Source organism: Diadema setosum, chromosome 11, assembly GCF_964275005.1.
Source record: "Diadema setosum chromosome 11, eeDiaSeto1, whole genome shotgun sequence".
Lineage (NCBI taxonomy): Eukaryota > Metazoa > Echinodermata > Echinoidea > Diadematoida > Diadematidae > Diadema > Diadema setosum.
The window spans coordinates 29251591-29267482 of record NC_092695.1 but is presented as its reverse complement, the minus strand read 5'-3'; the positions used below and the strand labels follow the sequence as shown (position 1 = coordinate 29267482).

General features: G+C 38.0%; 1 protein-coding gene across 1 annotated transcript; it reads left to right on the top strand.

Annotated features, from left to right (window-relative positions):
* Nucleotides 1–343: 343 nt before the first annotated feature.
* Nucleotides 344–15805, top strand: LOC140235400 (uncharacterized). The gene is made up of 14 exons (XM_072315426.1): nt 344–1192; nt 2095–2165; nt 2785–2920; nt 5155–5229; nt 5704–5795; nt 6635–6797; nt 8955–9038; nt 10242–10457; nt 11813–11939; nt 12539–12757; nt 13244–13296; nt 13917–14021; nt 14526–14669; nt 15674–15805. The coding sequence occupies exons 1-14, from the start codon at nt 344–346 to the stop codon at nt 15803–15805; spliced, it is 2466 nt and encodes an 821-aa protein (XP_072171527.1).
* The last annotated feature ends 87 nt before the right edge of the window (nt 15806–15892 follow it).

Genomic DNA, 15892 nt, shown 5'->3' with positions numbered 1-15892 from the left:
TTTGGATAGAACAAGAATTTCACGTGAGATTTTAAGAATGTGATATAATAGTTTTGCCTTGTTTCGGGCGTCTCAAGTGCAAATGGACTGATACTTTGACTAGTATAGAGCTTATTCTTTCGACAAATTTGTATCGCTCAGATTTGTCAGATCAAAAAGCTGAGCTGTGAATGGTGAAATCATGCGTCCCTTTTAGTGCAGAATAGTCTACAGCTGTAAGGAAACATGTAAGGGGCGTACGGAAAGGTCCAACGCCAGTGTATTCACTGCCTTTACACATTGTTTCTGCAAGCTAATGGCTACCAAGTCCAATTGATTGCACATAGTCCTATATGCTTTCAAAATGACGGCAGGACGAGTGGAATTTCCCTCGATCCAAGGAGGAGGACAAATCCTAAAGCCCATTGACCCAGCGACAAATATTTCCGAGGTGAGAGATGAAACCAGAAGTACTAAGTCACGCGTTGTGGTGTTGGATTCGACGTTGAGTCGTTTACCGGCTACGATTTCGGACGGCCAGAATGCAGGAGCTACATGTTCCTACAATACTGGTGATTTGAGCCGACCACCTGGTAGACGTCGAATGTCAACTCAGTCGATGACCAGATCGATCAAAAGAACTCCTTTCATTCGTCGGACTAGTGGTCAAAATGTATTTGTTTCGTCGCAACTCCCAAGCACATCAAACTCTCCAACTGCCCTACAACGTGCAGTTGCCCAAGTCCACAGCGGAGAGCCCCAACGGCGTCGAAATCTTCGACGGAGTTCCAGTTTTCGGTTGAAGGCGCTGCACGAGCTCGCTCAGCAGAACGAGGCCATCAGCGATGTCTACGACGAGCGCCTCTACGCGCGCCGGATTAGCAACTTCAGCGACGGGACTGTAGATATCGTCAACTCATACTCCGTTGATCGCCCAAAGCCGAAGACGTTATCCAAACAGATGAGCCTGCTGAACCTAGGTGGGAGGAAAGACTCCTCGACGAACTCCAGAAGCCTGGGTAGGCGACGCTCCAGCGTGAGTCGAAGTCACGTCTCCCGCACGAGGCGGTCATCGAGCCTTCGAAGAAGAAGCGGGAGCTCGAGTCGTGAGAGCTTACACGACTCTCCGCGAGACGGTAGACGAATCAGACGTGGACGCAGCAGACACCTGCTCAACGTACAACTCATGGCCATACCCGCCACACCAAACTTGGTAAAGTTAATGGTCGCTGGCTTGTTTTATTTGCATTACCTCTACGCGCTGTATATACCAGTATCACTCAGAAAGTCTGATATTGGGATGTCAGCAACAATTGTAACTGTATTGTGAAGAGTGTAGCTGCAATTACAGATATCCATTTTCATAAGTTTGAGATTTTTGAGATTTAATGTGCTGAAAATTAAAGAAAACGAGACATGATGATTTTGGAAAAATCTTAAAAACACTTGTTATATAACGAGTGCAAAATCATTGAAAAGATTTAATTCTCTATTTGATGATAACCTTACTTTGAAATATTGGGAAATGGTGTTTATCTTTGTTTTGCATCAAAGTTATATATAGACCTATATTAGTATATTTATTATGTATCGAGAAAATTACACATTCATAGCGTTAAACATACATATTGTAGTTTTCGTGATACTTGGTTAGTTGCGAGCCATGTCCTAAACTGCTGAAAGTGACAATATTTGTCTTGTTTGTTTGTTTGTTTTTTTTACGCTGTTGTCGAATAGGCTGATGAGGAAAATGTACACTATAGTACGATGTATTTACCTAGAATATACTTCTGTTTCGAGGAGAACATTTCTTATTTGTAACCCAAATTACTTATCACTCCACGGTCAATTTTATGGACACGGCTATACAATGTACATGTAATGTACCACTGCCCGTTAAAAGTCACATTAAGAAGAATTATTATGTTTAATATAGGGCTGTATGCAACCAATATTAATAATCCATTGTAAATGAATGTACACGTATTCCAAAAGCTGACGCGAATGATGCTTATTTTTGCTTATTAGGTGAAGTCCAAATAGGAGAAACATGAAAACTTGATGTTTTTGAGGTGATAGTAACGCAAATATTGTCATGTGTTCTCATTCCATCAGTCGTGTGATCGTTTCCGGAAAGCGGTTCGACTTTTGCAGATGGTGATGAGATCTTTCCAGATAAGTAGGAGGTAGGTATTCCGCTTTATCTATTGCCAGAAAATAAATGATACATTCGTTTACCGGGACATGGCAATGTGCATTTCTTTCGGTAGGAAAAGTTTGACGTAAGTGAGTTCGGGTTTCATATCATTCTTATTCAACTTTCAAGTATATATAATTATTGTCAACTATATTTGAATTCTCCTGTATGATCAGGATGATCTCTGATGTCGGATTGTATCTACTTAGACCACATGCACTGTGCACACGGATCATTATATATTCATATCTATATCTATATAGATATAATTATGATGTATATACAATTCATTATATGTGAATATATATGATTATCATTACTCTATATACCTTATACCGTAACAATAAGAACCTTGTACTTGTACCGTAACAGTAAGATGCAGACAACAACGCGTTTGAGGACTGCCATGATTTGGAACATTCTATTTCCTTTGTGGTGCTATAGTTACGTGGTGCCGGCCTATACTTACGGTGCTAATATATGAAATTCTATGAATCCATATACATGAGAAAACTTCACGTATCTATACAGAATTTTAGCATGATAGAAATGTTTATATTCGGGCGGTCTTTTCCTTGTCTGTTTGTCGTTTTGTTTTTTATGGAAAGAAACAGCGGGTTTATATTTATTTCTAGATACAAGAACGACCAGACAGCAGATGGCATTTGTCTCGGTGGACCGCCGTCACCACAAAATAAATCTGGCTTGTTCTTTGATCCCAACCATTACAAGGCCAAGAAAGAGGTAAGGTGTAATCTTGATTTGTCTTGTTTTGCTTCGCTTTATTCGATCAAAACGAAACAGAAACAGGTTTTGCCCGCTAATGTTCATCTTCACCATTCCGATGTTTGGTGACAATAAAGGGTATAAGTCAAATAAAAGTGAAAGATTGGGAAAAGTTTACTTCCAGCCAATGTAGAGATTATCCACCCAAGGCGTCTCTAACTTTGAGATGCCCTTATACGCTTGAAGCTGTAAAGAAATAGGCCTTTACAAAAAACAGTTTTTTTTTTTTCAGAAAACGCAGTAATCACGATGTAACTTGCTTGCATGATAACAAACTGACAACCTATAGCTGGAGAGGCCCCTGTATATTTATAGCTGAATGAGAATGGCAATAATGGTACTCTCTTGAAAACGGGTAAAAGGAATAATGCCAGCTCCTTGTGGCTTGTTCCAGGTAACTGGTTTTAGTCGTCATACGAAATCATCCAAGCACGTCTGATCCTATGAACACCAGACTTACTGTGTACAGGTCCACTCTCTTTTATGTACAGTGGACTCCCGTTATAACACAGTGCTCGGGACCGGCAGTCTTCTTTCGTTATAACAAAATTATATCAAAATTTCGTTATAACCGAACAAATACACAATGAAGAACATAGAGCTGATAATATTGGAGCCTAAATTCTTATTTCGTGTAACCGGAATTTCGTTATAACCGCGTTCGTTTTAATCGGAGTTCACCGTAGCAGCCTCTGTCGAATGTGCAAATATTTCTTTTACCACGAAGAAACCATTTCTTAGGATGACAAGTCTTGTTTTGTTTTATCAAAAAAACAAACAAACATACAAACAAACAGAATTCAAATCAGAAAACGCCGAATTAGAACCACAAAATGTAAATAGGAAAAAAAATCTTAGATTGCCAATCCCTTATGAAAACGACAAGAAATATAATTAACTGTTGGCTGTGTCTTTTCATTGTAATAGCATGAATGCTAGAACAATAGCTAATTCTTCGTTTCTTTACCATAATTATTGAAATATATAATAGAATACTTTGTAAGTGCGTGACACGTACAAACTATACATCGCTGATCTCTCCTTTTGATAACAATAAAAAGTTCAATTTAGTCACATGTAACAGATTCTTACTTAAATGTGTTATAATGTAACAATGTAATAGATACATGAAGATCTTATGTTCTTAAACCTAAGTTCTTATATCCCTGCATGTAGTCGTGTGTACCGTAAAGGAGAAAGTGTAAGGCATGATGATGGTGAATCAAGGCATGCGTGTCTTCATGTGCCATGTGTTTGACACACACGTGTGTGTTGAGTTACTAATTTAAAACTTGAATGAAGTCCAAATAACAGTACTCACTGCATAAGGTAAGGGCCTTAAACCACTTCTGCTGTTATGCCAAAAGGCCCTTAACACTATAGACTGTGTACACTATTAGTGCCCTTTTGGCATAACAGGGGAAGTTCTTTAAGGCCCTTTTGGCATAAGGCCGACGTTATGTCATTAATTCCCATCTGTTGACGGTTCTGAGTAGTGGTTGCTTGCAAATAATACATGGGGGCCGTCGGACTGTAATGCATCAGTAGACTTAAGTTATCTTCGTTCTTTCTGTAACGGCGCCACCAGCAAGTAAGAAAGTTCTATACAGTGTGTAGCCAGCCGCCAAAGGTAGGGCTTTTATCGACACGCATCGATTTTCTCACTTAAGCCTGAGCTACTATACATCGAAAGGGTTACGCAATCGATGCAAACTTCAGAGCAATTAATGGAACATTATCCGGGTCACAGTTCACTTAAACCGTATGACCTCGCATGGTGCAGAGAATATACAATAATGTAAAGACTTATTTTCTGCCCCGAACAGGTGTGCGAGGTAACCAACATTACTCTCAGAATATTGATTTTACACAGAAACCATCTCTATCCCCTTTTAACCGTTCCGAATGAACCATTGTGAATTTTATGAGTTTGGTTAAACCAACGAGACTCGGCTTATGATTAATATCAAACTAAGATGTGTTGGCGATCAATGATATTATTGAGACGGTCGCTTAATGGAAAAGTAACAATTGATTTTCACAATGTACAAGCTTCAAAATAACCTGTCTTACTTCTGAAAAGGTATGATTCACCACAAACTTTGATAGAACCACACCATGTACTACGATTATCCAACATATATCCATCGGGGGTTTTTTTTTCTGTATTCATTCTCTCCGTATATTTCTAGGGACAACTCAGTGCTGAAGTGAAGCGAATAATGACAAAAGAAGTAGAGGATCGAACTCCGGAGGAAATAAACAAGGTACACTGAAATTCCATTTTTAAATCTTTGTGACTACCCACTGGTTGCGATATATTGACTTGATTACTAGTAAATATTTGACAATTTGTTTGTACCTGGAGTGTTGTTTATTTCAGAGAAGGGAAATGACTCAAGTGAATCAACCCAATCAAGTGAGATTTGTTATCTTTTATTTCAAGTAAGAGTATCACAGTCTAATACCAAAAGTCGCATGAATTACAGTAGTTCTTGGTTGTAGTATAATACCAGCATGACACCATTTCACAAAGCAATTTACAACTAATACATACAAGGTGCAATGATTGCAGTTCATATGATACAGCCATAAAGCAACAAATCCGATATAGATGTGTGAGTCATTGCCATGGTCACTACTATCATTCAATCATTGCATACCCCTTTGAAATAGTCATAATGGCTAGCGTAGGACCAGTTTTTACAATGCCAACACGTCTTTCTTTGTGTTTCCAACAGGTATTAATATGTCTAAGAAGCGTGTTGGATACGTTTTGTGAATTCCCCATCAAGATGCAAGAAGCGATGGCAAAGTTCGGCTGGTACAACAGGTACAACGAGTAAATCTTACATCAGTGATAATTCTCTCTAAGAATAACGATAACAATGATAAAGCAAGATGAGAATTATTCATGATAACTGCAAAAAAAAATGCAATAATAATAAGAATATCAATAATAGTAATAGTAATAATAAAAGATAATAATATAGTATTAATAATGATAATAATAATAATTCTATGCAAACTAACAATGTTTAACAAAGTCAAGTTGGTCATGAAGATAACCATACGTATTTTAGACAAAGTTTTAGTTTATATATCAGTAATTTACTCTCATCTTATAGCTTGTCGTGATGCTGTTGTCACATGTGAGGAATTTATATAGGTCCGAGCAACAACTAAAGATAATTTATTCTAACCATTGAGAGTCGTTTCCTTCATACAATACATTCAACCTCTATTACCTGCTTGTCTCGGCAATGATTCACGTAGTTTGCACAATGTTCCTTTTCTTTTAATTCTTTGTTTAGAATATGGATGATTAACTTTACGACCAATCCGTTTCCATTGAAATTACATATACAATGATTACAGTCATTAATTATTTCTATAACTACAGTAGTAATATCCACAATATCCCTCTCGACCCAGGTGTATAAATTAATACCTGGCAACGCCTAGGGTAATAATAATGGCAGGGCCCTCTGGTAGAGCAGTATCAACATTGAAGAGGTTGCCCTGCATAAAGAAGACCTTATCTTCCCATTCTGAGTTTGGTAATATTTGTTAAGATCTGATGACCATCCACGCGCCATGTTGCGGTATTTTCTGCTATATCCTGACATATTTTGAACTACGGTTATGGGTGGGTTTTTTTCTTTTGTTTAGTATCGAAAAGAGACGTGTGATCATACGACAGGGCCATCGAGCTGAGAATTTCTACCTGATGTTGTCCGGCACGGCGCTGGTTACCACGACAACAATAGACCAGGGAACCAATCAGGCTCGAGTGAGACTGGTCAACTTTTTGCGCCTAGGGAGCTCGTTTGGGGTAAGACGATCAAAAACCTGCTTCTTTATCTGCCTTTCCTTTTCTTAGTTCGTCTCCTCGCACAGTTGTATCTACACATGCATAATTATGCCATTTACACACTGCAAAAAGTCCGGTGTTAAATATGAAACACCGAGCTGGTGTTAAATTTCCGGTGCTCGTTCATGGTGTTAAATTGTTTTTTTTTTAATAGTTTCTTAGTTACTGAATTTCTTGTTAATTCTGAACTTCAACAAGACAATGAAGAATTTTCCGATAAAGTACTTGATTTTTGAAAAAATGTGTAAATACATTTACACCACAGTAACACCAGTTGGTGTGGTCTCCTATTGAAGCTGGACGGGTGTTATACCATTGAAATTAACACCACCAATATCAAATCAACACCATGCGGTGTCATTAATGAATTAACTCTAGCGCAGTGTCAAAATATCACCAGCCACAGTGTCAAATTAACACCACGAAGTGCCAGGTGAACACTTTTTAACACCGTCACAATACATTTTCTGCACCTGTGGGTGTGGTCCTCTATTGAAGCTTGATCGGTGTAAGATTTAACACCCATGGTGTTAAAACTAACACCGATGTTTTTACAGTGCATACACACATGTATATATTTATACATCTACACACATAAGGCCTACATACATACACACAGTCGTACACATCAACAACATTCATACATATTGTATTACGCATATTTTTCACAATGATGATAATGGTTACTTATGAAGCACCATATCTACAGAAGTGCCCAAGGCGCTTAAAATAAGTGAAAGTCTAAAATGATACAAATATAGAACAGCGCATAATAAACAATGTAGAACGAGACAAACAACTTGCGGATAAACTTCAAAAGATGTTAATAATTCGAACTTTGCCTATATCAATATTGTAAGTTTCTCGCATACCTTATAACGATTTATTCCAAAGTAATGGACTTGCATGAACAATGAAATGACTGATTTGCCCCATTTAATTTGAACCTTTCGTAAAACATATAAAATGGAGTCAGATTAGCAATGTCGCCGACTAGGGAAATATTTCTGAACAAGAGAAACATTTTATTCAGGGACATGTCTTGATTCCAACACATCAGCTAGAAGTGATTTGAAAAAAAAAGAGATGTACCCCTGTAAATCTCTTTGTCTGAAACTTATGCTTTGAAGATGAATGCTTTCACGGCTCCATTGTTAAGTTGATTGATTAATCAAAGGGATAGTATAGTATTGGCTGAGGTGAGAATTCAGCTCTTTACTTTTCGTGAGATACTTAGAAACCGCTTTATGAAATTTTGAGAAGCATACAATTCCAAGAGGAATTCCAAGTGTATTTGATGAAAATCCTTTTCGAAATTGCTGAGATATCCCAAAATAAAGCAAAACAAAGTGATCCTAATAAAGGATAATGTCCCACCTTTTATCAGGACGGGTTTTTTTTTTGATATCTCAGCCATTTCAAAACCAATTTTAATCAAATAAACTCTCAATTTCTATTAGAATTATATGCCAGGGCTCGACACTAATGGTGGCCCGGAGGCCCTGGGCCACCAAAAGTGAAAGTCGGGCCACCAAATTTCAAAAAATTTCAAATTTGGTGGCCCGCCTCGGGCCACCATTTTTTTTTTTTGTTGAAAAGTATGTCAATAAATTCGTAACTTTTTGCGCCGGGAATTAGCTGTTAAATTTGTGTAAAGAATGGATAAAAAAGACTGAATGAGTGCCTGAGAGTGAGTGTTGCGAGTTTGTTGAGGTTTATTTATGAGTAGGTATGTCCTGCTTCCAATTCTTACTATGATAAAACTTAAATATTTGACTCATAAAAAAAAAAACAGGACTTTTTAATTTTTTTTCGGGCCACCAAATTTTTCTCTCGGGCCACCAAAAATTTGAAATTGATGATTTTGGTGGCCCCATCGGGCCACCAAAAAAAAAAAGTTAGTGTGGAGTCCTGTATATGCTCTTTCATATTTCATAAGAGGTTTCTCATTATCTCAAAAAGTCTTCACCAAAAAACGTTTGAAACATGAAACCTCATCTCAACCGAAACTGTATAATCCCTTTAATGATTTTTATTTGCTTATATTGTCAGTAATTACTCTCCACTAACTTGTTCATATGTCTGTATAAACAAGGTTGCTGTCTTTCTTGTCAACAGGAAAAGGAATTGCTGATGAACGAACCACGCCCTCATACGGTCATATGTCAGGAAGACGTCGAAGTGCTTACAATCGATAAAGAGGTACAGCATCAAAACCGAGTAATATTGTAAAAAATGTGTTGCAAATGAACAAATTTTATGGCAAGATAGGTATAAAAATGTATAAGAACCATCGTAGCTAGACGAAGTGTAAAATATTGTTTCTAAATTCTTTATTTTTTCCATTTTCATTTTTTTCTTGCCTGAAGTAAATCATGCCTTCATAGCATAAAGATTTTGTTGTCGAATTGGTGGTTTATACGTAGACATGGAAATAATTAGCACACATAATGGCCTGAATCCAGAAACTTCGCCTAGCTTTCTAAACCATGAATTTTTAAAACCATAGCCTATATAAAGTCCATGGTCTAAATTTAGCCATTTGACGTAACATTTCCTAAACAGGACACAAGATCTAATGATACATGGTCTAAACGATTTAGACTATTTAGTTAAGTCGTGATCTGAATATCGGCCACGTTTGGAAATTCGGGCCATTGTGTTCGTGCTATTGATGAACTCAGCGACCGACTAACCGCTTGGTCAATAACTATTCAACACTGACAAGTAATGCACACCAGTTGAATTTTCATGTCCGCATGACATTTTTTCTTCGTATGATTATGTTGTTTGTTTCTTTGTTTGTGTTTTGTTTTTGTTTTTGTCTCAAACGCACCTGAAGTCAAATCCTGAGATACACTTAATGAACGAAGACGATCAGCGTGTAGGCCTTTATTTGTGATGAAATTTAAGCCAACGGCTACCAGTAATTGTAGCTAATGAGTTTGCTGTTGTTGTTGTTGTCGATTAATCTGTAGCATCGTAAATGGGCTCGCTGAATACCATGCTGAAAGGTTATCTTTGTTAGATATGTAGATATAATAATGATAATCGGTTCTCGAACGCATAATACCATATGATAGTCTCTATGCGTGTATACATGGAAACAAAATAATCGAAACATCTCTATATTCACATGTAATTAGTAGTAACAATCATCAAAAAGATGAGTTTTTATCAGAAATTTTAATTTGTCAAAATCTATCATGTACATCTAATGCTGAGGGGGAGTTATGCCATAATGATGGTACAGTTGTACTGTACCATTTTTCCAAAAGCCCTATTACCAAACAATGATAGGGCGAGATGATGCTGAAGCAGTAAATTCAAGCAGTGCCCTCACCACAGAATACGTGATTATTGTTATAAACGACTATTTTTTTTTTCTCTCTCTCTCTCGCCTAGACGTACGTCAACATTTTCATGCAGAAAAACGACAGAGAAGACGGCGGCGACAACGACCTGCAGAGTTTCATGAAGACCATCGAGGCGTTCCAGGACTGGCCGGTCGAGAAGCTACCGAAGAACAACCCGACTGTCTGCATGCTGGCCTACTTCCGGAGGGGCGCTGTCATTTGTCGGAACAGCAACCAGTCCGAGTGGATCTACGTCATTAAGTCGGTATGTCATCGCTAAAGTGTAATTTTCAACATTTTTTAAAGTGTATCTTCAAAAATTAGTGTTACAATAATTTGTGTTAAATGTGAATGTTTTGTAAAATAAATTGAATTGAGTTGAATTTATGAAATATTCTACATTCTCTTTCGGGTCACTTAAGTATCACCCTTTATTCAGTTTAACTTAGATGGTGGCTTTATCATGCCACTTGCAGACAAAACATTGCGATGTTATACAACTTATTGATAATGAATTTATAAAGTTGATTACACTAGATATTGTAATATCTTGGACCGACATTTCCCCACGTGGTAACTCTCACTGTCACTTGACATGATGGCGATTTCAGCCCAACGACAAATTACTCAAGCTAATACAGAGTTCTAACTCGTTAGGGCATTTGTTGAAGAAGCATAATCATGTACAAACTCTAAATAAAGTATTGATGAATTAAGTAATGAAGTGTACTTACACATTTTCTTTTCTTCAATGCAAAGGCTTAAGATACTCTTATATCATTGCATAAAAATATGTCTTAAATGCGTACACTGCAAAAAGTCAGGTGTTAAATAGTGAACACCGAGCTGGTGTTAAATTTTCGGTGCTCATTTATGGTGTTAATTTAACACCTACGGGTGTCATTTCCAAATTTTAAACTGTTTTTTGAAGAGTTTCTTAGTAACTGCGCTTCTTGTTGATTTTTAATTTAAACAAGACAATTAGAAATTTTACATTAAAATACTAGATTTTTGAAAAAAATGTGAAAATAAATTTACACCAAAGTAACACCAGCTGGTGTGGTTCCTTATTGAAGCTGGACGGGTGTTAAACCAGTGATATTAACACCAGCAAATGTCAAATCAACACCATGTGGTGTCATTTTTGAATTAACACCAGTACAGTGTCAAAATAACACCAGGTACAGTGTCAAATTAACACCACGAAGTGTCAGGTGAACACTTTTCAACACCATCACAGTGCATTTTTAACACCTGTGGGTGTGGTCCTTTATTGAAGTTTGATCGGTGTTAGATTTAACACCCGTGGTGTTAAATGTAACACCGATGTTTTTACAGTGTACTAATATGTCAATTCCTGCATGTGTGTTTATCAATTCTGCTCTATTCAAATTGTCATGATCCGTTAAGTAAGTTTTTGTCGTGATTTTCAGGCTCATTATTTTAAACGTTTCTTATTTTCTCGTTATCAATAAAGAAATACAATGGAGATAACAAAATATACTCTGACATTGTAGTCATTTCATTATCACTACGATGTAAATACTGCCCTCCATATAAGAAATGAAAAAAAAAAGATAATTAAGATGCCACTAATCAAATTGTTTTTGCTTAAATTAGGGGGCGTGTGATGTATTGAAGCAGCTGAAGGAACCACGAATTCAGTCGCCGACTCCCCGTTTGATCAACACCCGGCAGAAGCGGGCCAATCCCACGAAGGCCCCACCGCCTACAAGAGTCAATCTGAGTAAGTCGGATTTACTCTCACATTAGGTTCATACATGATAAATGACATGTTGAATAGTATCAATGTGTGAAGTGACGCTGATATATTCAGTTTGTGATGCTGAATTCATCTATTTGACTGTGATATGATGAATAAGAATCGTGGATTGGGAGTAATATCTTGAATTCTTCAATCTACAAAAATATACCATACCAAACTCATTAATGGTGTGTTATATCATACTACCTAAACTCACTTGATTATAGATGCAGTGTACCACTTTGGAACCAACTACACTGTAAAAATATTTTCAACCCTTGCGAGTGGACATAAAGCTATCAGGCTGTCACTAATACGTAATGTCATGTCTTCTTTTTTTTCCTTCTTCTTCTTCATACCTGAAAATATCAATGTATTGCACGTTCCACACAAGACAGTATAGAATGTTTTCAGCCGCAGCCATCTAGAGTAATAGTGAAATTGAGCAAACACCGATTCCACGAAATCAATGGACCAATTATTCTTATATTCCGTTAGTTCTTGGTGACAGCAAAGTTTTCACTTGTAAGAAAATGAGAGTGCTCTGATCACATATCCATGCTTGTAAAAAAATCTTGTAGAGAGCCGAGCGAAGCTGCCGCCGATCATTACAGTATCGGAGCATTCGGACGCCGAAAGTCTGACCGAGTCAGTGCCGAAGAGCGCCGAGTCCTCGAGGGGAAATTCGGCCTCCAAACGATTCGCCAACGCTGCAAGGAAAGTCTTCTCCACCGAGCTCTATCAGAACAAGCCGAAGACGAGCAACGCCGATGTTTTGGAAGCCGAGGAGCCGATCTCACGTGAGTCAGAAAGCAGCTGTCCACTTCCCGATGGTTATTTTTTTTTCTGAATATCGTTCTATTCAATTTATCATTTGTCTCTATTGCCTTGGCATAAGTAGAAGTATCAAACTTTTTAGAATAATGAGTGAAAGAGTCGAACTAGAAATGGGAAGGAAAGAGAAAAGAAGAATTAATAATCAGAAGGGAAAATGTAAGAGGAGAAGATGAAGAAAAGAAAGAAGATGAAAGAAGAATCAAAAGCAGCAGTTTGATATTCTCATGAAGAAAAACGAATGATGCATGAAGAGGATCAGGAGTAGAAAGAGCCGACTGAAGTAGGTCCTGCATCAGTAACGTATAGCCGAATGTAAAGAGATGGAAGATGAAAACTTATACATGACAACATATCGAGCGTCAATTTCCGGTAATGTAATCTCCATAAATTGTATCTATGCATAATAGGAGATGTAAAAATTATATTTTTTTGTCTTCCATTCTTTGCAGTGCTGGACAGCCTGGAGGCTCGCAGCCACAGTCCGCGGTTGGCAGAAGTTGCGGTAAGTGGATCATTATTTAGATAGCTGACACATGGTTTGCTAAAGTATGATCATGATTAACAGGACAATATCCTAACAGGCAAAGAGCTTAACTTCATACATTTTGATTTCTTTGAATATCAAACACCAATCAGGAGCTCTCCCAAATGGACGTACCAAATACATGCTCTCAAAAATCACACTACCACTACATCACTCCACATTACTTTCGTCATCACCATTGTTCATTGAATCGATTGGAGTTAGATTAATTTGGGAAACATGTTTGGACCTTGATATAACACGTACAAGATGGACAAAATGGACAAACTGCATTAAATTGCTGTTGTTGCAAAAGAAAATAATTGTCACGTGACGATAGAGCACACCATATTGTCATAGACTGGTGTCATAGAGAATCTAACATTCTGACATTACGATTTTGTCAGTTTGTTTCTTTGTCATTATACTTGTATCCACTTTTTTCTAAATGCTATGTGCATGATATATGCGTTGATCTTCATAATGTGAGATTTATTACCATCTTTTGTATAAACCCAGATTGATGTCAACATAGAAGAGTGAATAAAATGTGAATGCCTCAAGGCTTAATAATTATAGTATTGTTGTTCTGCACACAGACAACGTTGATGGCGTCCTTTCTCTCCGACAAGACGAGCGAGGGCAGCAAAGAAAGGAAGTCGGTGTTTGTCCGTCTTCACAGGTGTCAGGCCGGAGACGTATTCGTAAGTCTTATCATCACTATTCATCCTTTTTACCCACCAACACCACCCCCCTTCTTTCCCGCCAAAAAAAAAACAAAAACAAACAAACATGCACGTTTGCAATGAACTGACGCAAAGACGTGTACACATCATAGCTAAAGGTCTTTTATTTTCTTTTTCGCTTTCGGCTTATGGAGAATTTGTGCTTATATTGGAGATTCATCCACTAATAAAATGGACCGAAAGAGAGACCGAAAAAAAAGAAGATATTTTCCTGCTCGTTTGTAAACCGGATTAAGGTTTTTGTGCTTTTGTGTGTGTGTGTGTGTGTGTGTGTGTGTGTGTGTGTGTGAATTTTTGCTAGGCTTGAAGAAATTAGAGGTCTTTTCTGTAGCAAATAAAAAGAAATGGTTTGTGTGTAACCCCACTCTGGATTAATCGAGATTGTTATTACGGTGACATTCATGCTGTCGCCATTCCGCTCAGCATCCCTGATGTACCATAGTTATTTTTTTTTCCGCACAGGGTTTAGCGTCACTCTTCTTCAAACTCAGCGGGGGTTCCCCAAGTCTAACTCTGACGTCAGACGGAGCAGAGTGCATCCTCATCTCCAGGAGCTTTTTCCTGCAACATCTCTCAGGACTGGCCAGAGATCGCCTTGTTCGCACGGTGAGGGAGGAATGTCTTTACGATTTTAGAAAGAAATATTTCAGTGCATGATTTCATTCCGATTCACGACAGAATAATGCTGTAAAAACAGATAGTCGATCATATGGAGGGTTAACTGCAGAGCCTATTCCGTTTACATGTCACATCATGAAGTTCTAGCTTTGCATCTCATAGAGAAAGAATATCTGAAAATTCCTTTCATTTGTCCTTGCAAAAATACTTTTTCCTTCTTTCGCCTTTTAGGTGAAAATGCCTTCTTCATAGTAGAACGTTGCATTACTGCCATGAATGGGGTGTACTTGCCTATCACGTCATCATTTTTAGTCACGAGGTATCATGTACTCTAGAATGCTTGCAGCATAATTGTGTTATGTATCAAGTATATCGCCATGTCTGCGATGTATCATGCTTTTGAAGATCGATGAATAATTGTTATGGTAATTTAAGCATTGTCAGTATCATTCATTATTATGGCAATCTCCTGTAAGTCTGTCAGGATAGCGAGATGTCACCTCAGTGACTGTGACCCTCGGGGCCTCACTAGTCGGGTTTGTGATGGGTTTGACCGCTTCACCTGGCTGGATTGTCCTTACTCGTTATGAGAGATGAAGTGATGTGGGCTCTATTGCATGCATGGGGTATACGTCTTTCCTACCCACGTAACAATTGCTTAAGTCTCCTCTTCGCGATGATGATAAATTCCCTTGAAAAAAAAGAAGGCATTACTGCTTGTTGGGGACTCGAATCTGATGCATGTATGAAAGCCATCGGTCTTAATTCTCGTAGTTTGTTTAGGTGGGTAAATTCTGTCTAACAAAAAATCTAAAAGATTCTATGCCAAAAACTGGTCGAAAGGGAAACTTAACGCTTAATATAAGTCCCAATGATCGTTTAAATCAATGCCAAACACCTGTTGGAAAACAGGTCATAAAAAACAACAACAAAAGTCGGCGTCACGGCATCATTGGATGTTTCCATTTCTCCTACCGTTTTTTCCCATCCAGGTGCCTCCCTGGCCCCCGAAGGCTCGCCTGCAAGAACTACTCCAGGAACAGGCAGACTGGGAGACCTATAAATCCCACACTCTCGGAGACGTCGTGCAGTTCAAGAAGAAAGTGTCCGAGGGATCGATATGATATCATGACGAAATGCATATGAAGATGTGCTTGTGTGTGTGTGTAAGCATGTGTATGTCTGTGTGCGTGTGAGTGTGTCTGCGTGTG